Source organism: Podarcis pityusensis, assembly GCF_964106645.2.
Source record: "Podarcis pityusensis genome assembly, chromosome: 13".
Taxonomy (NCBI): domain Eukaryota; kingdom Metazoa; phylum Chordata; class Lepidosauria; order Squamata; family Lacertidae; genus Podarcis; species Podarcis pityusensis.
Window position 1 is genome coordinate 13,671,845 of NC_138038.1, and position 25,317 is coordinate 13,697,161.

General features: G+C 43.6%; 3 protein-coding genes across 3 annotated transcripts in view; 2 read left to right on the forward strand and 1 right to left on the reverse strand.

The window, feature by feature from the left end:
• Positions 1-14,865, reverse strand: part of EFTUD2 (elongation factor Tu GTP binding domain containing 2) — a 31,418-nt gene extending 16,553 nt beyond the window's left edge. Inside the window, exons 1-14 of the mRNA XM_080976590.1 lie at positions 14,725-14,865; positions 13,639-13,754; positions 12,873-13,038; positions 12,433-12,511; positions 10,911-10,986; positions 10,178-10,243; positions 9,158-9,193; positions 8,573-8,663; positions 7,620-7,702; positions 5,132-5,298; positions 4,390-4,514; positions 2,965-3,028; positions 2,185-2,275; positions 1,210-1,345 (exon numbers count right to left, since the gene is read on the reverse strand). Coding sequence (XP_080832716.1) covers positions 1,210-1,345; positions 2,185-2,275; positions 2,965-3,028; positions 4,390-4,514; positions 5,132-5,298; positions 7,620-7,702; positions 8,573-8,663; positions 9,158-9,193; positions 10,178-10,243; positions 10,911-10,986; positions 12,433-12,511; positions 12,873-13,038; positions 13,639-13,743 — 1,285 coding nt within the window. The 5' untranslated portion in view covers positions 13,744-13,754; positions 14,725-14,865. The remainder of the gene's footprint in view (positions 1-1,209; positions 1,346-2,184; positions 2,276-2,964; positions 3,029-4,389; positions 4,515-5,131; positions 5,299-7,619; positions 7,703-8,572; positions 8,664-9,157; positions 9,194-10,177; positions 10,244-10,910; positions 10,987-12,432; positions 12,512-12,872; positions 13,039-13,638; positions 13,755-14,724) is intronic.
• Positions 14,866-15,100: 235 nt separating this feature from the next.
• Positions 15,101-18,285, forward strand: DNAAF19 (dynein axonemal assembly factor 19). Its single transcript, XM_080977091.1, has 4 exons — positions 15,101-15,216; positions 15,936-16,082; positions 17,117-17,249; positions 17,536-18,285. The coding sequence occupies exons 2-4, from the start codon at positions 15,946-15,948 to the stop codon at positions 17,998-18,000; spliced, it is 735 nt and encodes a 244-aa protein (XP_080833217.1). The 5' UTR covers positions 15,101-15,216; positions 15,936-15,945; the 3' UTR covers positions 18,001-18,285.
• Positions 18,286-18,465: 180 nt separating this feature from the next.
• Positions 18,466-25,258, forward strand: FAM187A (family with sequence similarity 187 member A). Its single transcript, XM_080976918.1, has one exon. The coding sequence runs from the start codon at positions 18,914-18,916 to the stop codon at positions 20,153-20,155; it is 1,242 nt and encodes a 413-aa protein (XP_080833044.1). The 5' UTR covers positions 18,466-18,913; the 3' UTR covers positions 20,156-25,258.
• The last annotated feature ends 59 nt before the right edge of the window (positions 25,259-25,317 follow it).

Below are 25,317 nucleotides of genomic sequence, written 5' to 3' on the forward strand. Positions count from 1 at the left end.
ACGTTTCCATTAAGACTCACAAGCAGGAGGGTGAAGCAAATGAGAAACAAACACAATGGCTGCACTCCCAAGATCCTTTTATCTTACCCTCCTCCAAGATGCTCATAAAGCAAGGTTGGGTTTCACAATACACATAAGTCTTTCAGAACGAGTCAAGAGCCAAGATGTCCTGACTTTACCCTCACAATAGCCCTGTGAGGTAGCCACTAGCCCAAGGTCACCCAGCAAACTTCACAACCAAATGGGTATTTGAGCTTAGGTCTTCCCAGTCCTAGATTGATACACTAGACCACCCTATTCTGGGTTAATATTGTCTTGAATAAAAAAGGCCAGTCTTTCTCACCCTGACCTAGCCACTGTGATCCACGTGATGGTCACCTCCAGACTTGATTATTGTAACGAGTACAGAACGCCGTGGCAAGACTCCTTACAGGGTCCTTGCCGCGGGATCACATTCACTCGGTGCTATACCAGCTGCACTGGCTCCCAGTGGAGTACAGGATCAGGTTTAAGGTGCTGGTTTTAACCTTTAAAGCCCTATACGGCCTAGGACCCTCGTACCTACGGGACCGCCTCTCCTGGTATGTCCCACGGAGGACCTTACGGTCTTCAAATAAAAACATCTTGGGAGATCCTGGGCCCAGGGAGGTTAGGCTGGCCTCAACCAGAGCCAGGGCTTTTTCGGCTGTGGCCCCGATCTGGTGGAACGCTCTGTCACAAGAGAACTAGGGCCCTGTGGGACTTTACATCTTTCCGCAGGGCCTGCAAGACAAAGCTGTTCCACCAGGCCTTTGGCCAAGGGACAGTCTGACCCCCTCCTTCTGTAATCCTCATAGAACTCTAGCCCAATGGTTGCCATTAATTTGATTCTGAATTGATTTTAGAATGAATTGATTTTAGAATGAATTTCAATTAAATGATTGTGATTTTATTTAAACTGTGTTATTTTTACTGTTGTTAGCCGCTCTGAGCCCGGCTTCGGCTGGGGAGAGTGGGATATAAATAAAAATTTATTATTATTATTATTATAATTATAATTATAATTATTATTATTAAATTGCAATGCAGCACTGACACTCAACGCCAAAAAAGGGGTTTCCTCAAAATCCCTCAGCCAGAGGTAGCTTGCTTCAACACACACATTTGGCAGTCCTCTTTGGCAAGGAGATAAACCACACTGCGAGAAAAGAGAAGGACGATGAAGCCTACCTGTAAACTCCCCAAAAAACTTCTTGCAGACGAGCCTCAAGAGGGGGCGGATGTTGAGTTTCAACTCTTCTTTGGTCAGGTGGATCCCCAGTTCATCCAGAGTCCGGGGCAGGGTGGTGTCAACGTCCCCAACAACCTGGGGAGAAGCGAGGAAGTGAGCAGGCGGAAGATCGAAGCAGAGAAGGTTCCAGACCAGGAGCGGCTTAACTTTTTTTAAAAAAGCTTTTTTTAGCATTTGTTTAAATCTCTGCCTTAAAAAATAAAACTGGTGTAAATATGTACATTTTTTGGCAAAGGGTGTTTAAGGAGATAACAGAAATCACTAGGTTAAAGCTAACCGAAAGACCAGGGGTAGCATTGTTATCCATTTGCGATGGGGTAGAAGATTCGCAGGCTGTGAAGGACTTGCTCACAAATTTATTGACAGCTGCACAAAATATTATAGCTAGGAAGTGGAAGGGGCAAGCAGAATACAAAATGGAAGAATGGTATAAAGAGGTGTGGGATATAGCTATTAATGATAAATTAACATTTGCCATTAATATTTTATTTTTATATTCAGTTGGAAGCCACCCAGAGTGGCTGGGGAAACCCAGCCAGATGGGCGGGGAATAAATAATAAATTATTATTATTATTATTATTATTATTAAGGCAAGATGGGGAATATGCAGGAGAAATGATTTTGAGGAGATATGGAGGGTGTTTGTACTGTTAAAATGGAAAGGGGTCAAACCATCGCAAGAGGCGTTGAAATTTTGGGAGGTTGGATAGTTACAATTTTTATTCTTATTTATTTATTATTATTACTTTGTCAAAATAAAATAAAATAAATAATAATAATAATAATTTCTCTTATTCTAGCTATATTTTTTTGGATAAATACTCTGTGTATGCGTGTATTCACAGTCAGGGGTTATCCATCCATCCATCCATCCATCCATCCAACCATCCATCCATGGGAATCCAAAACATACCTGAGCTAGTATCTTGTAGAGAGGCTCAAGGATGAATTCCACAAAGCTCCGCTGTGAACTACTGGTTGGGGCTTTTTTGGTGAATTTTCTCCTAAAAAACCACACAAGGTCAACACCTAAGTGCTTCTAAAGACTAGTTAAAAAAGCCTTTCCCAGTGGCCATTATCTGCACGCTTGAGAAAATTTCTAATCATGGACCAGGAGAGGTAAACTGGAAAAAAGCATGTGTGTGCACATTTTCATTCTCCCAACCATGAGGCGTAGAAACCTTGGGACGAATATGAATTATTACTACTAGAAGTGCCATTTTTTTGCTCTACATTCCTCTACCTGAATCTAGATGTTGGGTAGTATGAAACTGCATCTATATTTTTTCTCTTGGGATGACTACGTAGATGAGTTACACTCAGGGTTAGGAGACTGCCATATTTGGGATATGGAAGCCTTTTTTCAGTAGCACGCAACTTGGCTTGCTTCCTGGAACAATCCAGAGTTATTTTCTCAGTCCACCTTTTTTCTACACATGACATTACTTGGTTTAAATATTATTCTGCACACCTGGGAGGTGTTGACTCACCTCGGAACAGTGGGCTGATGTTAACGGAACTCTACAATATCCTTACACCAAAGAGAAAACATCTGACTTACTTTCTGTCTTTTATCTCAGCATTTGGTATGCGTAAGATAGTTGCTATTTTTGGGTTGCTAATTTACATGGTTTAGGTAAAGCTGCAATGGAAAAGGACAATGAATTAAGAATAAAAAGCAAGAGCTCCTTACGTCTTGGGGTTGAAGTAGATGTCTCCCCAAAGGCGCTTTGCAAACTCCTGGTAATTGATGTCTCCTAAAATGAACAGAAGGCAGGGGGTCCAGTTTATACAGCTTTTGTGGCCTATTTTTCACATGATTTAAAGCATATAGTGAATTTTGAGAGTCAGACTGATAGTTTTATCTTCAACCAGTTTCCTTTAAAGCTGCATAATTCCTTCCATTGTGTACCCAGCTTGGACCTGCCCTGGATATGCTCATGTTGCAAAAAGAAGCAATTAATTAGAATGCAAACTAGAACAATGAGGGCAGTGAATCACTGCAGCTACAACTATATGTACGCTAACCAGTTCCTTAAAAAATAAATAAATATCACTTGAATCTGACTAAGGAAATTATAGGAACACAACATGAAACTATATAAATGGGTGGGATAATGCAAACATAAATAGCTCTGCTCTCAATTATTATTTCATTTATGGCTACCTATTTAAATACTGCCTTCAAGCTGGTGTACAAAAATTCATAAAATGCATTATCAGAACATAATGGCCATCCAATTCAAGCACGCCAGGTTCCCATCGAATTGTATAGCATAAGTTAATTGGGGTAAAATCAGCAACTTGAGGGGGAGGAGCAAAATATGTCCCTACAAAACTCTATGGCCATAAAGGACAGATGACACCATTACCCCCATTCCAAATGTGTCCTGACCTTACAGTTTCCCATATAAGCAAATGTCTGCCACTCTCGCCTTTAGGAAAAATAAAGCACTGCCCTTGGAAGACCTTCATGGCAGGCGCGAAGCTTGTCTAACCTCTCCTTGCCATCTTAGTCCTAACAGCATCCACTGAGAAGGACTTGATGAAGGTATGATCTATGTGGCGCAACAACAATGCCCCCCAGGAGTCCTCACAACACTTGATCCATCTCTGCCCACCGGCTCAAAAGAGATGGGGAGCGTGCTCCAAGTCAAGGGACTAACATTTATACAGCATTTATACATAGGCTTTTCATCAAGAGACGGACAGATTCTTAACTAAACTGCATTGCTATCTTATAAGCTGCATGTAAAGCAGATCACAGCAGGCAATACAGTCTCAGTTACGACTAAGGAGGAGTGAATGGCAAGCATTTAGTTACATGGGAGAAAGTGGTGCACCAAGGGACATCACTGAAGTGGCAAACAAACCAGATCTCTGCCTCTGATGCCTCCAGCCATTTGCAGAGCCCCAGCACTCCCCTAGAACGTGATGGAAACCTTGAGAACTGGCAAAGATAAGTTGCATACAGAAAAAGCACAGATGATTTTCAATGCAGAAAAGGCTACAAACATAGCAGACACATCCTCACTGCGAGGTTGTGTGAACCTTTCAGAAGGAGTCAAGAGCCAAGGTGTCCCCTGACATGCACACGAACATTTTGGCTAATGCTTACCGTACATGTCAGCATAGATCTTGGCAAAAGAACCCAGCGTGAAACAGATGCTGTACTGGGAGCTGGCAAAACAGACGTTGCCCAGGAGTGGTGAAAGAATCAGATTCTCATCTGTGGAATACATGCTGCAAACAAAGAAGTGGTTTTAAAATAAGACAGAACCAGGCAGCACTGCTATCAAGACACACACAAAGGGAAAGGCAGCAGTTTCAGCTGCTACAATAACAAAGCATTTCAGAAAACTTCATTTATGAAGTCTAACAAGAATTCTGACACACCAGGGATACTCCAGCATTGACATTTACAATTAATCGATTAAATGTAAATACATGTTTGATAGTTATAAAAAAACAACAACAATTCTTTAAATGATTGAATGAATTAGGTCTGCCAGTTAAGCAGAGAGAACAAAAACTTTGGCACAATTATAATTCCCCTTTAAGGAGTGATGGGGAAGAAATGAAAGTTTAAATTTCATGGAGGTTAGGTGCCTATACTTCAGTAGACTTTTACCTATATCCAACACTAGGACTTCTAACGTTAGCAAATATAAATCGAGGTAAAGATTGTGGATTCCCTAAAAAATGGATTAGGTGTAAGACTCCCCAAATTTGGTTGGTCTCTCTCTTTCTTATAGAGTGAGCTGGGTGTGGCTTTGCATCCATGGTTATATCCAATGGTGAGTGTCAATGGAACTAACTTAACTCTCAAAAGCATGTTATAAATGCTGGCATTTCTATACCTGATTAAGCCGTTGACTTCATCCACTATGTGCCGCAGCTTGTAGTAAGCGTCAGTAGGAGGCAATTTCAGTTCCAGTATCAGCCGGTCAATCTTGTTAATGCACACGGTCACTGCCAGCCTCTCCTGCACTGCATGCTTGATCAACCGTTCGGTGTTGAGCATGACCTACGGGGACACACAATAGAAGATGATGCCAGGTGGGGCGTGAGGAATCGGGCGCTGACCCTTCCCTGCTGGAAGAGCAGCCTGCAGGAGCGTGTATGCTCAGCAATCAGCATGAGGTCCGCTTTTAGAAAATGTGTTTAATGCAACATTGTCTTCCTTTAAGCCTGCCCCATCCAATGACCTTTGACAAAAATAAAGCTCTTAATCACATGGGGAAATGAACGTGCAGGAGAGGGAGGAAGATTAAATTTTATGGTGCAGCAGCACATAAATGCAGAGAGAAGCAGAAGATACCACTTTAAAATGGAGGAAACTGGTGCTAGTGCAAAGAGAAGGGGGCAGTCTTTGGATGGGGCAATCTGAGATGGGGCAGTCCCTCTTGGTTAACAGAGAGAGCTATCAGTCTTCAGTGATACTAAAGGGGAGGGGCATCCCTTCCTCACTCAGAACCCTGATCAGGCAGCAGTACATACAAGTTGCCCAACTAAGGATGTATTCATTGTGCTATTAACTGGTCCTACAAAACTTCATCACGCACCACTAGAGGTTACCAGGACATGGATAACTGTGTCCATGTGCTGGTGAAAGGTGCTCTGCACCACTGAGACTCAGCTGGTGATCTGTAGGAAACGATGGAACCAAACATTGCACGAGATAGGCAATGGACACCAAAAAACAGTCCTCACATCTTTCTCCCTGTAGCATCTAGAAAGAAAAATGGAAGTTGTGTGATGTCACCACACTTTTGAATTTTGCCCATCTTTACTCCATGGCTGCTACTTACGCATTCAGGGAAACCTGAAGCAAAATAACATCGTGTCATGTGGTTTGCTTATTAGTTTTTTTTTAAAAAAGGGTGGGGGAGACACAGAGCTGTTTTTCTTCAACACCAGAAATGGGGTAGGAGTGGGAGGACACTGAGAACGTGTGGCTCGTTATGAGTTTTGAGGGGAGACTCTTTGAAAGAATCAGTAGGAAAATTAAAATCAAATACGTAATTTCAAGGATATGAAACCCTGAAAAACAGGACAAACTAAACACACTTTAACTTTAACAACAACAACAACAACAACAACTAATGATTCTATTACTTTAAAAAGAACACTAACCAGAACCAGACAACAAAGAAACCTCATCAATGTAGGAGTGCAAATATCCAGAATGTGGGGTCAGGTGGGTTTACTATGAGGAATTATAAAATATGCATCAAGCCATTGTGTCCACGATGAATGCATTGTGTTGACTGGGTTTGATACATTGACAATAATTTCTGATCAAATCCCACAAGCCTCTGCATCTCTGGCCATTTCCTCTACTGCCCATTTCTCTCTTCACATGTCATGTACATAGCCCAGTTGCTTAGACAGGCAGGCTCCTGGGTCATCAAAGACAGTGGGCAAGTTTCTTTTATGTAGCTTTCTATATGTTAATCTTAGGGTGTTAATCTTAGGGCCAGGAAACAGATCTCACATGAAGGTGACAATGATCGTTGTCCTCCTGGCCATCCTTCTTATCATATGTATTGCTTGTTTATCACCTCCGGGATTGCCAAATGCTCTTCTTTGTAGTTCTGTTCTTTGTTTACCCTGTGCTGAATTAGTTATGGTGGTTTAACTTTCTCCCCATGTGGGTTTGTTGAAATGCTCAGAAGAAATCTGATTGGTTCTTACCAACACTCTGTAAAAAGTTCTTTTGTGAATAAAACTACCTGGGCCAGGGGCTGCAGAAAAAAGAGGCACAGAGACGATTATACGCACCCTTCCCAGAGTCTTGCTGGTTCAAGCCTCTGTGTGTATTCTTATTAATCAGAGTTCAATCCTTCCTTTACTTTGGAAATGCCTCAATCAACAAGCAGCTGCTGCCAGATAGCTTCTCTTCATGTCTAGCTCTGCCTGCAGCCTCACTGTGATATTCTATGCCTTAAGGCCCCCTCTGAAAGATGCCTGGCCTTGAAAGAAGGAAATCCCAAAAATTTCCTTGGCTGAAGTGTTGCACTACTGCACACATCACTTTCTAAACTAAAACCTGATTCAGCCTTCCTGGCATTTGAACTTGCTCCCTGTCTTCTGTGGACAGTTCCTCCCTCTCATATCTGAAGCATGCTGAATTCTCATAATTTATGTCTGGCAGCATTCCAGTTTAAAAATCTGTCAGCTTCTTCCAGATTCTTGGTGCAGAATCCCAGGGGCCCTGATTCTTAGTAAAAGGTGCTAGCTTCTCATAAGCAATCCTCTTAATTGCAACCTTTCTGTGCAATACATCTCCTTGTGTGAATGGAAAGAATAGCCGAACCCACAAAAAGCGTGCCCACATATACTCACTCCCTCAGCAGCATCAATAAAGAGTACGACGCCGTCAGAAATGCGGAGACCTGCTGTGACCTCGTCGGAGAAGTTTACATGACCTTTAGGGAGTGAAAATATATATATTTATAATCATCCAGAAGTGGAAAGTTGCAGTATGTGCTTCACAGAGAAGGAGGTGAACTGGAATACCCCTTGCACAGCCCTATGACAAGGGAAGAGACAGCTCAAGGCAGAGTTCAAGGGGAAAGTGTAGCATGATAGAAAAGTAGAGGATGGAGAGAGCCTGCAGCACCTGAAGTCCACAGGAGAGTTCTGGCATCATAACAATGACTTGGATGACCCAATACTCGCCCCTTTTCAGGGGATCACAAATCTAGCCAGGTACTGGGGAGCAGGAGGAGACAACTCCCTTGATGTACAGATCCTGCATTCAATATGAGCTGACATACTTCCAGCAGAATCCTAACCATGCCCGTCTACTGTACTCAGAAGTCAGTTCTATTAATTTTAGTAAGTGGGGGTAAGTGCTGCTATAATGGAAACCTCAACTGGAATGAAAGCAAGCTAAGATTACAAGGAATGGTGCAAAAAACCCAAACCCCCAAAACCACACAGCTGCCCAAGCCAGTCAAATTTGGGAGGGTGGTTTTAAGGGTTGGCCACAATTCAGCTCACAATGAAGTATGCTTAAATTCTCCATTTCCAGGGCAACCGTGAGGCTATTCACATAAGGACCTGGCTTGCAAATGGCAATTTATTCCTCACTAAGCACTTCAGGCTGTGCAAAAGACAAAAAAGATGTGTGGTCAAAAAGCATCAGCTGAGATTATTGCACCTTCTTCATAATATAAATTTCTCTATATCATTGTTAGCCTGTTTTTGAAAACAGCCTTTTTAAAAACACCTTATCCTGTGTTTCCTGCCAGGTTTTATGTTATGGGGTGAGTCTCCCAGACACCCAAACTCACCTGGTGTGTCCATGATGTTGAAGAGAAATGATTTGCCCTTTGTGTCTGGGAGAACAATGGTCACTGGCGTGCTCTTGATCCCAACTCCTCTCTGAAAAGAAGCCAAGGTCAAGATGGGAGAGGGGTGAAAGTTGAGAGTTTGGGCTGAAAATGTGGACCATGACATTAGAGGGCACAGCATAGAGGGCAAATGACAGTGGCATGACCAAGAACAGTATGTATTCCTCAGACTACAATACTGACATGTAACTACGGGAAATGGTTACCTGGTATGGAATTTGACATTATGAGAAACTCAAGCAGAGAGACAAAGGATTGCACCTGGCATTAGTCTTAGTTGGAATACACCCATTGAAATTAAGAGCAATGCTAGCTTTGGTGTAATAATTTCAATAATAAGATGTACACTGAGCAGATACAAGCTCAAGATTTTTCCTGTGAGTACTGGAGACACTAGCAATACAACAAGAGATCCAGCACACATGGTGCATGCATTTCAGACCTCTCTGCAACACCTTGTACCGTATCTCCCCCCACATTGCACTTTCATAATGGCTGAGAAGTCTGTGCAGCAGATATACTTACCTCTTGCTCAGTGAAGAGTATATCTGTATAGCAAAGCTGAAAGGAACAATAAAAAAATTTACTCAACAGCCAGATCATTTAAGGTGGAGTATGTTCTTCCACGTCATCTTTTTCTTTTTTTTCCTCCTCTCTCTCTCTACACACACACACACACACACACACACACACACACACACACAGTGCTTTTTCCTAAAAAAATGTTTAGGCTACTCTCATTTTCCTACTCACATTGAAATACTGCCCCTCAATGAGGCCAAACTTGGATTCACAAAATGTTTAGGGGTATACGTACCCCTGCATCCCCCCAGAAAAAGCGCTCTGTGTGTGTGTTTGTGTGTGTACACACACACACACACACACACAAACACTAAAGTAATATGTTTAGGTTTCTAAACAAAACAACAAAGGCATACAATAAATAAACAATCAGTAAAGCAATCAATAATGGATGAAGAAAGAAAAATGAAGACTTCAAATCACTTCAACTTAATTTAATCAAAGCATATGGCTGATAATTTTCCTGGTGTTTTGAGTTCTAGAAATGTATAAACAAACTCCATCTTTTGATAAGTTTATAAGACACATCATCTTTAATCTGCTTCAAAACTACTGTTTTTACATATACGTACAGTGGCACCTCGGGTTACAAACACTTCGGGTTACAGACTCCACTAACTTGGTAGTACCTCGGGTTAAGAACTTTGCCCCAGGATGAGAACAGAAATCGTGTGCTGGTGGCGCAGCGGCAGCGGGAGGCCCCATTAGCTGAAGTGGTACCTCAGGTTAAGAATGGTTTCAGGTTAAGAATGGACCTCCGGAATGAATTAAGTTTGTAACCAGAGGTACCACTGTATACAAACTGATGCACACTTAATTGATTTATTAATCAAACAAACCCCATGATGAATCGACTAAGATCTCTTTAACTGATAGTTAGCCCATATGCATCTAAATCTTTAGACAACAGTATCATAAACCTACCTCTTAAAGGATTAAAAACAAAGTATAAAGGTAACTTACATCCTGGTCATAACGCTTTCTGATCTCAGGATGAGTCTGTTCAACCAGGCAATCCACAAAGCAAGTCTGGAAGGAGCCAGAGAAACAAAAAGAAATGAATTGGCAAGGCATGAATTAGCTAGCTAAATGTGACCAGTCCAGGAAGCGTAAGGATGTTGCATCTCTGCCTCTCTCCCACTCCCAATCTGAACTCCCACTCCCAATTTCAGAACTACAATCAATGCACTTTTGCAATTTCCTCACAATTATATCAACAACCGTTATTCCATATCCAGTAAAAACATTAATAAATTCTAGCACCAACCCCATCCCGTTTTATAAAAATGTGAACAGAAGAAGATAGGATAGAGACCTGGCAACTGAGAAGCCAGCAACACTTGCAGACTCTCCCTAATAGTTTATCTAAATTGACTGCCCTGGCTTCAAAAAACCAGTAAGCAAGCTAAAATGATGACACCATTCCGGCTTAACTGCAACTTAAGGGTGAGAAGTGTGTGTGTTAGGAATTGCTCTGGGGTGCATCTTGTAGACAGAACTAACTCTGAGGCCCAAAGTCTTGGAAGGGCGTTAAGGAACTCTAAAACATTTAACCTTGAGAACCATACACTGAATCCAGTTTATTCAAAAACAAGAACCACACATGTACTGAGTGAGTACATCAGAATTCTGCCACATCTACGGAATGGACCACAGCTGCTCCTGAGCTGCCTTAAATATATTAATTGATGCTAACCTTGCCATGATGCAGGTGACCACAAAGTGTAACATTCCGAATCAGCTCCGAGTTGTCCATCAAGTCTGCTAGGAAACTAGAGAAGACCAAAGGAACAGGGAAGCTTTCAGTTACAGATAGGTAGCCGTGTTGGTCTGCCATAGTCAAAATAAAAAAAATCCTTCCAGTAGCACCTTTAAGACCAACTAAGTTAGTTCTTGGTATGAGCTTTCGTGTGCAAGCACACTTCTTCATTGGATTCTTATCCCATTATACATGACTAAGCCATTTCTCACCTTCTCACCCCTTGCCTTTTCCTGTAAGACCTATTACAGTCGTTAAGAGTCGTCAGCAGGCTCATCTCAGCTATCTGCCAATCTCCCATTCCCACCACCCTTCTGAGTAATACCCCTCCCCACCTTCTCACTATATAGAAGGATCTGGCAACTTCTGTTTCAGTGTATCTGAAGAAGTGTGCTTGCACACGAAAGCTCATACCAAGAACTAACTTAGTTGGTCTTAAAGGTGCTACTGGAAGGATTTTTTTTATTTTGAGGGAAGCTTTCAGTTATACACGCTGCCAAGTAACGTAAAATAATTCTCTTTATCTGAGTTACAACCCCCTCCCTGCCACAGAAACCAAAATCACCAGTATCTTCTGATATACTGAAAAAGCTTTTCATAGTCTACTTTGATTTTTAGTTGATAGTCACTATCTTATTAAAGTACTCTTAGTTGCCTTCACCTCTCAAGCTTAATCCACAGCTCTGCCTTTCCAAACCCTTCTTCCACATCACTGGAAAGGGGAGGGGGAACCAACAGGACCACATGGTGTTTATCCTGAATTTTAGAAGCATTAAGATAAAGGGGCAGGGAACCTATGGCCCTCCAGATGCTGTTGGACTTCAACTCTCATGAGCCCCTGCCACCAATGGTCATAGACGATGGGAGTTGTAGTTCAATGACATCTGGAGGGCCTCAGGTTCCCAACCCTTGAACTGGTAATTGGAAGGTGTTTATATGTGATGGAGGGGTAATTCTGTAAGTGGGTGTGTGGAGAAATAAGTAAACACATCTGGTTAAGACTTTGTATGATTTGGACTGTAAGGAGAATTAACTGTTGCTTCGTCCCTGTTCCTGCCAACCTAGCAGTTCGAAAGCACAGCAAAAGTGCAAGTAGATAAATAGGTACCGCTCCGGCGGGAAGGTAAACGGCGTTTCCGTGCGCTGCTGTGGTATCGCCAGATGCGGCTTAGTCATGCTGGCCACATGACCCGGAAGATGTACGCCGGTTTCCTCGGCCAATAAAGCGAGATGAGGGCCGCAACCCCAGAGTCGGCCACGACTGGACCTAATGGTCAGGGGTCCCTTTACCTTTAATATGCCCCAAGGCCACAAAATAGAATTGGGAATAAATTTAGAGGAATAACATGATTACTAACTCCTCCTCTGCTTGTCTGTAGATGTGAGAGAGCTAGAAGTACCAACAGAAGGGAGTTGCACAGGGAAAGAGAGAAAAAGAGAACAAACAAGCTATACTCACTCCATCTCATACACTGTGACTGGCAATGTTTGCTCCATGAGGGAGAATTTTTTGGTCTTCACGGGTTTAATAATAGGCTCTGAAAACAAACACAAGAAATAATATCCCTTTAAAGAGAAAAGCAGAAAAGCCCTACCTCAACACTCAGCCAAGTAGAAAAAAGGAGCAAAACACAAACTTTTTGCGTGTCCCTGATCCCAGGTTCAGTTCCTGGTATCTGTGACTGAAGTCTCTGTTAAGGCTTGGAAAGATCTTGGAAAGTTACCTCCAGTCATTGGGTGCAAACAGTACAGATGGAGCAATCCAATGGAAATAAAATTGTTTCTTGGCTTTCCCATTTCAGATTGCAGATAGGTGCTCAACTGAATGACTGCTGATCCAGTATGCTATGCAGAAGACTCCTGCCTTCTCCCTGACAAGCTGGTTCTATAATTTCTCACCTGTCAAAGGCTGTGTGTCTTCCTCTTGCACAATGGTCTCCACCTCTGGACCGTAAACCTCCTCAGCCGTTGGATAGTATTTCTTATCTTCATGCAGCACCACATCCATCCCAGGGTGGTCATCATCGTGGTCTCCAATGTCATCATCATCGTCGTCCTCATCGAGCTGAAAACAGAATGAAGGGCCTTCAGCTGGTCTCTAGCAATTTCCATCCAGTGCAGTCCCAATTATGGAACTTGGGGTTGGCTCCCATGTGCATGTTCATCACTTGATGATGGAAACATCAAGCTTGCAAAAGTTCATACACTCAGGTCCTGCGTCATGAACACAATGCGTTCTCTGGAAATTGTTAGGTGAATGTTCACATAAAGAATTAATGATTTCCATGGATTTCTATGGGGAAATTTCTAATGCGTTCCCGACCACAAAATCTGTGGTGCATATAGGCAGGTTTGGGTACTAATCCCTTGTGTTGGGGTAAGTGAATTTTTGCACAGTGAGCATTTGTAAAATGGGACCTGCGTGTGCAATTTATTTGTTGGACTTCAAAGTGTCATGGGACACCCAGTTGCCTTTGCAGCGACCGTGAAACATGGCTAGTTTCCTTGAATGAACATGACACCTTTTTTTCCATGATCCTAAAAAATTAAATTAACTACTTAACCAAATGAATAACCGAAATATTTAATCATCCAACAGCCTTAACTAAAACCATCGGGTGGCCTTTAGTATAGTTAACATTTAGAGGAAGCATAATCCCCATACCTCATCTAGATCCTTTGAATCCCGACCCATCTCGTCGTCGTCATCATCAGAATCAAGCTCTGGGCCAATATAATTCCCAAATTCATCATACAGATCTGTATCCATGTTGCTGGACCCTGGAAAGAAGAAAAGCCTTTGAAACAAGTATAGCAAGGTCAGTTTTTATCCTGAAAGTGTGTGTGTGTGTGTTTTGTTTGGTTTTTTTTTTGTATTGCTGAATTTTGCTAGCTATTCAGTATAGATATAAGGAGTGTAGGAGTGTGAGTGTGTTTTCCTGCTTATTGTGTTTTTGACAGCTTATTTTTATTGTGAACCTCGCCTGTAGCAACCTCCACAGCTGTCCATCACAGTAGCGCCTGGCCCTTATTTCTAGTTCATTTGTACCTTCTAGTTTACTCAAGTGCCCCTGCTCAGTGGCGTAGCGTGGGGGGGCCGTCCGCACTGGGCGCAACATCTGGGGGGGGCGCTCGCACTCGCAACTCTCTGCCCCTACCTGGCTCACTCACTCTCTCTCACTGCAGTGCTGGCTGTGCGAATCCGATCCAAGCCGCTGGGTCGCCGCCCACTGTGGAGGGGGTGGGTGCCAGGCATGCGGTGCTGAGAGAGAGCAAGGGACTATCTGGGGGAGGGACAGTGCAGCGGCCGCCCAGCGCAGCGCTGAGCGCGGGAGAGAACCAGACCAGACCAGACCAGACCAGGCAGCAGCAAGAAGAAGCTGGCAGCGACAGCAGGTTAGGGGTTAGGGGGCGCAAATTACTTGCCTTGCCCCGGGTTAGGGGGCGCAAATTACTTGCCTTGCCCCGGGTTAGGGGGCGCAAATTACTTGCCTTGCCCCGGGTGCTGACAACCCACGCTACGCCGCTGCCCCTGCTTTACCCATCAGGCTTCATAACAGACCCTTGACCTCAGTGGGGCTTCGGCCTCCCCCATCCCGCTTAAGGCGTTTAAGACCACAGCCGAAGTTGTCGCCTCTTCTTCTTCTTCTTCTTCTAAAAATCAAGTTTCTAGTCCTTAGAGGCCTGGGGAACCAAACACGGTGCGGCTGAGAAACGCCTATATCACACGCATGCCGAATATTACGCGCACCTTATCTGCCTTCCCTTCCTCCTCGGCGGCGCCTTTCTCAGCACAGAACGGAGCCCTCGCTGAGAGAAGCAGCGCGCGTTGCTCGCGACGTTCTTCTTTTTCCGTCGCGCGCCGCTGCGACGCTGCCGTGGAAAGGCCCTCCGCCGCTTCCTCCGAAAGAGGCTGCCTATCCTATTGCCTGGCCGATTCGTCGCTTTCCCCCTTCATTGAAATAAAATAAAATAAAATACCGGTGTTCGGGGAGGCACGTAAAGGCATTCTTCTGATTCTTATATAGACGTGGGAGGGCAGAGAATGAAGATTATAATCAGGCGACTAGCGAAGACAACTCCTTTCTTCGGAGGGGCCTTCGCGTCCCGGCGTGGTCTGGTTGTTATGGAAACCAAACCTAGGCCTCGTTGCTATGGAAACCTGATGCCTAGCCGGCGCGGGGTGGGGAACGGGGAAAGCGGGGTGGATTTGGAGACGACTTCCGCAGAGCCCTAAACCGGTGTAATAAATAACCTCAGTTCCTCATTATCTGGGAGTGGTACCCAGGGTCGTTTTTCCACGTAGATCCGTGGAATTCATAGGTGCAGGATGTGGACCAGTCCTTGGAATGACGCATCAGAATTGTGGGATGAGATACCACCCCACCCAGAGCTAAAAGAGATACGGAAAATTCCCTGCACCTCAGGGCGCAGGGGCTTCCTCTGAGAATCCGATGCTTTGCCATATTGATATGCTTCTGCAGTGCTCTTTGCTGTAAAAATCAAGCAAATATTGCAAAGCTACTGTAAATGTTTTGTTCTCGCTCTCCGAAGAAAGCAAAAACCCCTTGGTGCATCTCCACTCCCGGAACCTTTGGCCGCTTGGGAAGTGGAAAGCATAACTGTCAACTTTCAGATTTGAAAATAAGGGATCAGCAGCCTCGAAAATAAGGGATCAACAGCCTCACCTGTCCCGGACAGTCTATGGGATATCTAACAATCCGGGATAGCAGCGGGAAGCAGCGGGAAATGGCGCTGGAATAAGGGAATTTCCCGCAAAAAAAGGGAAGGTTGACAGCTATGGTGGGAACTGCATAGCGATATTCGCAGATTAGCATTTAGTAGCATAGCTTAATTTCTCTGCACTTGGGTGCCCCCCAATGCTTTGATTCCCACGAGATGTGTTTCTAGAGTTCTTCGGGATAAGAGTTGTTTGTTTTTTAAATGTCCTGTTGTTTCTAGATAACCTGAGATGGAGGGTGCAATCGACTTCCGTGCTTTGGAGAAAGAGTTGGAAGAAGCTATTGCCGCTGATGAAAAGTACCAGAGAGAGAATGAAGCCAAGTTCCGAGCAGTGCACCAGAAAGTGGCGACTTATGAAGAATTCAGGTTTCTCGAATTCCATTGGTCCCTTTAGTTGATGTGATGCAAGAGGCAGTTCAGCTGTCCAGTGCTTTTTCCCCTAAAAAAAATATGTTTAAGGGTGCTCTCATTTTTACTCAAGAAAATCACCATTTTATAGCTCAAATTGGGGGAAATAAATACAGTAAATGGACAAAAGTACAAAGATTCACAAAATGTTTAGGGGTATACGCATACCCCTAAACATTTTGTGAATGCGTCCCCCCAGAAAAAAGCACTGCAGCTGTCTGTTTATCCATGAGGTCAACTGCTTGTGAATTTAACCCAATGAACATGCAGTCACGTGGCAGGCTGCTGCAGATTATGCATACTGCAAAAGTCATGGGCATTCATTACTTATATGTGCCTTATCAAAGAAATACAACCAGTTCTCCCAACCTCACTCTTGACTTCTGGATGTCTGAGATAAAGAAGGCTGATTGCATTTTTAAAAGATCTCTGAAAACACCCCAAAGATAAAATGGGGCAGTGATGGAGCCTTATCCTATGACATGTTTCTATGTTGCAGTGTGCACCACAGTAAGCTACAGGCAGCAAATATTGTTATATCAGTAGCAGCCAGTGGTCACTCTAAGTTTCAGATGTCCAGGGCCATACAGTGCATAGGTAGGGTAAATGCAATAATAATGTTCCTGTACTTTTAACAATTACGTATGTAGAGGAAATTTCAGCAGATACATGTCTTCTCATCCTTGCAACATTATACTAGCTGAGCTACAGCTGCTGAATTTCCCTCCAAATTGCAATACAGTGGTACCTTGGGTTAAGTACTTAATTCGTTCCGGAGGTCCATTCTTAACCTGAAACTGTTCTTAACCTGAAGCACCACTTTAGCTAATGGAGCCACCTGCTGCCGCCACGCTGCCGGAGCCCGATTTCTGTTTTTATCCTGAAGCAAAGTTCTTAACCTGAAGCACTATTTCTGGGTTAGCGGAGTGTGTAACCTGAAGCGTATGTAACCCGAGGTACTACTGTAATGCCCCTTTCTCTCCTGCTTGCAGGGATATTGTTTTAGCATCACATTTAAAGCCTCTGGAGAAAAAGGACAAGGTGGGGAAGAAGAGAAATGTGTTGTGGAACTCCCATGCAGTTAAAGCAAACTTGAAACAAGAGAGTGAGGTACAGCTGTCTCAGGTAAGATTGCTCCTTTCCAGGAGTTTGGAGAGCCTTGGTTCCTTTTGAGCAATACTTCTTATTTTATTATCTACGTTTATTTATTTGTGACATAACAAAGCATAACAGCAAATGCCTGATAAAATAAAAGTAGAAAGGGATATTGAAAACTAAACATATAGGAACAAATTTCCTTACCAAAATAAGCAATCACCATTAAGGTCAGTTAAGGTCTTTCTCCAGTGGGGTGGAGAGTGGGCCAGGATCCACTTGTGTTGGGATCTGTGACATTGTTCTCCTCCTCCAGGAGTTGGAACAGCTGCCCAAGACGTCTGCAGAATTCTACAGAGATTGGCGCAGATGCATGAAAAACAGCCAAGAACGCTACCAGCTCCTGCTCCAACTTGGATCCCAAAACCTGGGCCAAATCTTCCAAACAGACCTTGCTTTTGGTTTCCTAGGTGAATTCTTAGCAGTGTTCAATGAAAATACCTGTCTCAAAGACCGGGACTCTGTCTTGGAGATTTTGGAGAGTTTTTCAGAAACCAAACGCTTTGGATTGAATGTGGAACTCATGAGTGAGCAAGAGAAGAAAAACTGTCGACAGTTGTTTGAGAAACTGCAAAGGATGGGGACTGACCCTAGCAATCCTCCTGACTTTTCACATGCCACAGAGGGGGAAGGTGTGCCTGGTACCCAAATCCATTGCCAAGCAGATGGACCAACTAAAATAAAATTGATGGAACTGATGCACCTTTACAAAGTCACCTAAAGGAAGCTAGAGCTTGTGTCACAAGCCACACCACATAGGAAAATAATGGAGAAGATACAGAGGAAAGGAACGTCCACTAAGAACATCTTCTATCAATCCCCATTAAGATGAGTGGGAGATCATCAAGAGCACACATGAATTCTTGCACATCTCCAGTTAATCTCAGTACAACTTGTATAGAATATATATTTGGAGGATAGACCTGTTTACTGAGTTTTTAGATGAGCTCTGCCTTCTCCAGCAAGGCAGATAGTGCATTGTCAATAAATAATATTTGTTGATTGATTTCTGCTGTGGTTTATCTCCTATTTCTCATGGCACTTGTGCTATTGACTTCTGCTCTAGTTAGGACTCAGCAGGGCTTAGCCCCAGAATGAGTTGGCTTTTTCTCATTCATGGGTAACAATAACCTGAAGATACTGTTGTCCATCCAGGCTTAATATAAACTTGGTTGTATTAAGTATTGTGGGTGTTTGTATAGAATTGGGGAGGAGCAATGGCTTGGTCCTCCAGTGCTTGGTTTGCCTGTCCCAAGTTTAATCTTTGGTATCTCCAGTTAAAAGCATATCATGTTGCTGGGCTGAGAAATACCCTGCCTGACATGTTGGAGGGCTGTTGGCAATCTGAACAGACAATACTAAAAGCCAGTATAAGTCAGCTTCACACACACACACACACACACACACACACTGGGATAACAGCTAGTTGTTCATGCTGACCACTCTGGAGCTGAGACTGCATTCTAGAACTTGTGTGCGCAAAAATGGAAATGGTTCTGGAGTCTTCGTTCCTCCACACACTGTTTAGTATCCTACCTAGTTTGCCTACTTAAAAGAGCAATGAAGCAGAATTGAGCTACAGAACTTGTAATCAACCAGTGCGGAAGCTGTTGACCAAAGTGTACCACCATCAAATGGCTTCAACGGGGTTGGCTGGAATTGCGATAGTCCTTGGCACTGCTGATGTTCTCCATGCCTTTGCCATTATAGAGAAGGAGGACGTGTTCAAGAAGACCCCTTGCCCAGCTTTTCTGATGTTTGAAAATGCTGCTTACTTGGCCGACATGAGCTTTGAGTTGCCTTGCAATTGCAAGCCCGAGGAGGTCACTTCTGTGGTTTGGTACTTTCAGAAGAACATGGGCAGACACCGGACTAAGGTCTTGACAGACTTTGATGGCACTTTGGTTGTGGACTCGAGCCACATCAAGAGAGGCGTTGACATGCTCCGGCGCTTCAGCATCAGGATGTTCAGCCTCATTGTCTTCCGCGTTCAGGTGGAAGATTCAGGGCACTACATTTGTGGCACCAAGAAAGGGGATTTCTTCTATGGCTATGATGTAGACGTGCAGACTTCCAAAAACATAGCTGTTGCCTTTGCAGATGAGGATCAGCACCCACAAAAGGACTTCAACAGAACACACTTTGTAGTCTTCACCGTCTTCTGGGAATGGACCAAGTGCAATCGCTGCGATGTCAGAGGTGAGCAGCGGAGAGTTGGGCTTTGCTATGTGCAGAGCCCCTATCTGCTCAGGCGATACCGTACTACCATACCAGAGGTGGCTTCCTGTGGCTCCAAGTCTGTCCCAAAGCAGTTTCGGGGGGTTCCGAATAAGAAGCCCGAGGTCGTTATCCGAAGTTGCATGGCACCTTGCAGGAAAAAGATGTCCTCCATGGGAGAGGCATCCATCTCAGATGTCATCTCCAAGCTTGGGGAAAAACCCTGGGTTCCCGACATCCCTATCCAATTCCACAAGCAATCCCTTGGCACTGGGCTGATCATAGCCTGCCCTGGTGCCAGGCCAGAGCATGCTGTGGCTTGGGACAAAGACTCAACCCGGATGTACCTCACCAGGTTCCTTACCGGGGTCAACAAGAGCATGAGGGTCTTCATTGACCACGGAAACCATCTGCACATACGCTTTGCCCAGATGGATGACAGAGGAGTCTACTACTGCTGGCGAGAGGGACAACTGGTGGCTGGCTTTCGGCTCGCTGTTGTGTACGAGAGCCGCCACAAGAGAAGCATTGATGATCCTGAGACACAATACGCCATCAAGGCCATCTTCACCAGCTATGTCTTCATCACCCTCCTCTTTGTCAGCATCCACATTGTCCGCTGCTGTGTTTACGCCTTCAGGTGCACATCTGTGGAATAGCACCTGCCAGGAAAACTCTTCAGGGGCTCATTTATTCACTTTTAAAATTTGTTGTTGCTAACCCATTTACCTATTGATCTAGTAAATATTTAATTTATCAACTGTCTTGGGTCTTAACCAACTGAGCTTAACCAACATATTTCAAAAGCTTTGAATAAGGGCCTTTTCGGAGGATTTTTTTCCTCCTATGTGGGGTAGCTTTCAAATTTGTTAAAACAAGCGTCATCTCATTCCTAGAAGGAATGGCATGTTGCTTTCGCAAAGTAAAGGAAGGATTGAACTCTGATTAATAAGTATACACACAGAGACTTGAACCAGCAAGACTCTGGGAAGGGTGCGTATAATCGTCTCTCTGTGCCTGTCCCGTGTCTGCAGCCCCCTGGCCCAGGTAGTTTTTATTCACAAAAGAGCTTTTTACAGAGTGTTCGTAAGACCAATCAGATTTCTTCTGAGCATTTCCACAAACCCACGTGGGGACAAGTTAAACCACTAAAACTAATTAAGCACAAATATTTCTGGGGTAAACAAAGAACAGAACTACAAAGAAGAGCATCTGGCAACCCCGGAGGTAATAAACAAGCAATACATATGATAAGAAGGATGGCCAGGAGGACAGTGACCATTATCCCCTTAATGTGAGATCTGTTTCCTGGCCCTAAGATTAACATCCTAAGATTAAAGAAACTTCCCACTGTCTTATGGCCCAGGATGCCTGCCTGGCGACAACTGGGCTGCGTACGTGACTTGTCAGGCAAGGAGAAATGGGCAGCAGAGGAAAAAGGGCATGAAAAGGGCATGAATGTAGAATCTTATGGGATTTAATCAGAAATTATCGTCAATATATCAAACCCAGTCAACACAATGCTTTCATCGTGGACACGATGGCTTGATGTATATTTTATAATTCCTCATGGTAATCCCATCTGACCCCTACAATGGCAATCCTTTAATGTTTTTCATCAGCTATGGGGGATACAAAATGTTATCTGTTGCAGTCTGTTGCCAGTTTGCAAACAAGCTCAAAACCCAGCTGGATTGTGGAAGTTCTAAATTTAAAAAATGCTGAAATCAACAGAGCATTATCTCTCAATTTCAGTGGTTTGCCGGGGATTTTTACATATAATTAGAAGAACTTTGAAAACCACAGTGACAAATCATTCATGCTTTGCCTGCATCTGATCCCAGGTTCCAATCTCCAGACATTGGGATCTCCCCTTTTTAGAATAATTTCGGGTAGAAAGGCAGCAAACTACAGTTTCCAGGATTCTTGCGTTGGATGCTTTAAATGCAAAGTGTGTTTAAAGCTTTAATCTCTGTCTCACCAGAGTGGTGCATGCTCTGGTTATCTCTCGCTTGGACTACTGCAATGTGCTCTATGTGGGGCTACCTTTGAAGGTGACCCGGAAACTAGAACTAATCCAGAATGCGGCAGCTAGAATGGTGACTGGGAGTGGCTGCCGAGACCATATAACACCGGTCTTGAAAGACCTACACTGGCTCCCAGTACGTTTCCGAGCACAATTCAAAGTGTTGGTGCTGACCTTTAAAGCCCTAAACGGCCTCGGTCCAGTATACCTGAAGGAGCGTCTCCACCTCCATCATTCTGCCCGGAAACTGAGGTCCAGCGCCGAGGGCCTTCTGGCGGTTCCCTCACTGTGAGAAGCCAAGTTACAGGGAACCAGGCAGAGGGCCTTCTCAGTAGTGGCACCTGCCCTGTGGAACGCCCTCCCACCAGATGTCAAAGAGAAAAATAACTACCAAACTTTTAGAAGACATCTAAAGGCAGCCCTGTTTAGGGAAGCTTTTAATGTTTAATAGGTTATTGTATTTTAGTGTTTGTTGGAAGCCGCCCAGAGTGGCTGGGGAAACCCAGCCACATGGGCAGGGTATAAATAATAAATTATTATTATTATTATCTTCTTTGCTTCCAATCAGCTCTGCAGATTTAATGACATGGGTTCCTCCAGTGGCTGGTGTTGGAAATGGGTGGAAGGCATTCGATGTCTGCTGTGGTTGCACTCCTAGCAGGCTCAAAGGCTGCTTAACTCAGAATAGGTGATTTGAGGGCAGGGGACAGTGTATTGAGCCAGAGTTGCTACAAAAGCCCTGATAAAGGAAAAGGAAATGGGAAGAAGAAGAGGAGGAGAATGGTGAGCCCTTATCAATGCTATCGGCAGACACTTTGGGACACAACAGAGTCAGACTGAATTTGTCAGCCGCCTTTTGGAAGTTGTGTATAACATTTCCTATTTATGTGCACTTTTAGTATTGTTTCCACACTGCTCTTTCCAAAAGTCATGGGAACGTACTACAGAAAGGGCTTTTTCCGCTGTGATGTCCTAACCTGGAACATTCTCTGCAAGGAGGCTTCCCTGGCACACCAAACCTACATTAATGTACCAGTAATTCCTGTCCCAGGCAAATATATTTGTATTTCTTCAGATCTTTTATTTTCCATTCACTTCCATTATTATTGTTTTTAACTCAGCACATATGGTTTTCTGCTGCACGTACGTGTGTGTGTGTGGTTATTTATATGTGTTTTTATGTAATGTAACTGTTTTTGTATATATGCACACATAGGTATTTGCTTCTGTAAGGCATCCTGGAAATTCATTGAAGGGCAGGATATAAATACCCCCTATAAATGATGAAAAAAATTGGGAAAGAAGCCGCTTTGAGCCCGGCTTCAGCTGGGGAGGGCGGGATATAAATAATTTATTATTATTTTTTTATTGCTTTATGAAACACTTTCAAAAGGGAGATTAAAATAAGTGGGAGTGCATTTTTCATAAAAGAAAATAAAAAACTCATTGCTTCACATCATAATACTTTTAGTGATTGCAAAGGGTTTAAATACAGCATTAGAAATTGACCTGACATTTGGAAATATGCAAGTAATATTGAGAGGCTAACGTACATATATTCGGCAGTACACAAAGAACAGCAGAAAAGTTGTAGATTGTTTAGGTGCCAACGATGGTTACAAAAGGTGACAAACATCTGAGTTTAACATTTTTTTGTATCTAACAATAACAATCTCTGTGGTATTGGTTTTAGTAGGGCTAGTTATCTGTTTTTATGGGCACACAGGTAAAGGTCAGGTTGTATTAAAAAGGTATTTTGGATAAACTGTTGAGCACATAATTTCCCTGTCCTCTTCTGTGTTCAAGGGCCAGTACAAGCCTATGTCTGTCAACTTCCAAGCAAGTCCCACTGAGTTTAATATGACTCAGAATGGAGTGTGCCAGCATTCAAGGCAGCTTTTTAAATGCTTGAAGACAATTACGATCACATTTTATATTCTTTTTACTAGGCTAAACCTGTAGCAAGTTCTATCAAGCTTTGATCTTTACACTTGGTCTCCTAGATCAGTAATTATAGAGGCGACTTGCTCACCTGATCATTTGCAATATGTCACTATCTTTCCCGGATGCCCTAATTTCCTTCTTTCTTTCTTTCTTTCTTTCTTTCTTTCTTTCTTTCTCTCTCTCTCTTTTCTGCCACACCGCCGTCCTTCAGTATCATTCACATCAGCCTTCAGAATTTTCCATGGCACGGCATCCCTCTATATGTTATTGAGACACTATTTTCTGCAGATTGCTTAAATGGCAGCCCTCACCCAATAATACACCAGCCTCACCCATTTACTTGGGTCAAGGGGTGTGGGGGTGTAGAGACCAGCTGCTTGCTCACAAGGAGCTCAACTAGCAGGGGTGAGTGAACCTGACATATTTTGTGTCTCTTCATTTCTCATTTTTCCAGTTCCCCACAGTTCCACATCTGTTTGTGATAATAATAATAATAATAATAATAATAATAATGTGATTATCATCATCAGTGTTTTAGTGCATAGTCTTTCTAATGTACACATTTTTGCAAATAAATTTCCCCTAATATGCATTTTTGCATGATCTTTTCACTTACCTATGCCCTTTTACACACTTTTTACCCCAGTATGTGCATATCTGCACACATTATTCAGCTGGGGAATGGAAAAGGATGGCTATGTTTCAGTTTGCAAAGTGTTCTGAAGAATGTGATTTTGGCAAGTTCCCCTTTAAATCATTTCTGAATCCCATTTCTCCTCTATTACTTGGCTACTGATTACTGGATGCATTGCTGGTGTGTAACCTACGGTTGATAAGAGGCTGCGAAATTCCAGACTCTTCCTGACGGCTTATAAACCTCAGAGGGAGTTATGGAAAGAAGGCAGAGGCGAAACCCCCAAAAGGCAGAGGCTGCCTCTTGGAGGAAGAAGATAAAGGAAGTGTGTATTTGTTGACTAGGTTCTTAAGGCTACTGTAGGTGCCCAAAGGCTACTGTAGGGGTTAAGCATTGAACTAGTACTGGGGAGACCCAAATTCAAATCCCGCTTGGCCAGGAATCACACCTTGGGCCACCAACCTTGCTGCAGATTAGACCATGAGAAGAGATTGTGCTGGAGGCCCACGGGTGGGGTGGAAACTGCAGTCACTAGCCAACTTTGACTAGTATTCCTTTCCAACTTCAAATCTAGCAGGGGGGAAAACTTCATACATGAACAAAACTCATCCAATGCAGGAGCAAATTAGCTGACAGGGACAGCTTTAAGGTTTTAAATAGCTGTCATATGGGAAGAACAGCAAAGACCCCTCTCCTGATGTGGTCCTGATAACTCCCCACTCTATCCCACAGTGTTTATTAGCACTGGGAGGGAAGTTCCCAATTTCCCCCTCAACAAGACATCTTTAACAGCTTTGCATCACAGCTAAACATTCAGAAGGGCCCGTTTTCACTATTTTGGGATAATTTGCAAGATGAATTGCTATCTTGTCACATGCGTTTCTGTTATGTACTGAGTTGAATAGGATCCAAAATGCAGCAGCCTGATTGGTCCCAGAACAATAGGCTCCAGAATACAGCAGTCTGATTGGTCCACAGGAGCCACCCAATCCAGCTCCAGGTGGAAGTGAATCTGCGACCTGATTGGCCTACAGGAGAATCCCGGAATTAGCCAATCACATGGGGCCCATTGTGTAAATAATGTATATAAAGCAGACATTCTGGGGGAACTTCCATTCCTCCTCACCGCTATGAGCTGAATAAAGAGCATGAAATCCACTCTTGACTCCGAGTATATTTCAGTTTCTTAAGGACACATGTTATACTTCTGGGGAGAC

Bases quoted from the DNA above. Each gene is read 5' to 3' on its own strand.
- DNAAF19 (XM_080977091.1), top strand. From the start codon at position 15,946: ATGGAGGGTGCAATCGACTTCCGTGCTTTGGAGAAAGAGTTGGAAGAA. The intron at 16,083-17,116 runs GTTTCTCGAATT...TCCTGCTTGCAG, and splicing joins GCGACTTATGAAGAATTCAG to GGATATTGTTTTAGCATCAC. The intron at 17,250-17,535 runs GTAAGATTGCTC...CTCCTCCTCCAG, and splicing joins GTGAGGTACAGCTGTCTCAG to GAGTTGGAACAGCTGCCCAA.
- FAM187A (XM_080976918.1), top strand. From the start codon at position 18,914: ATGGCTTCAACGGGGTTGGCTGGAATTGCGATAGTCCTTGGCACTGCT.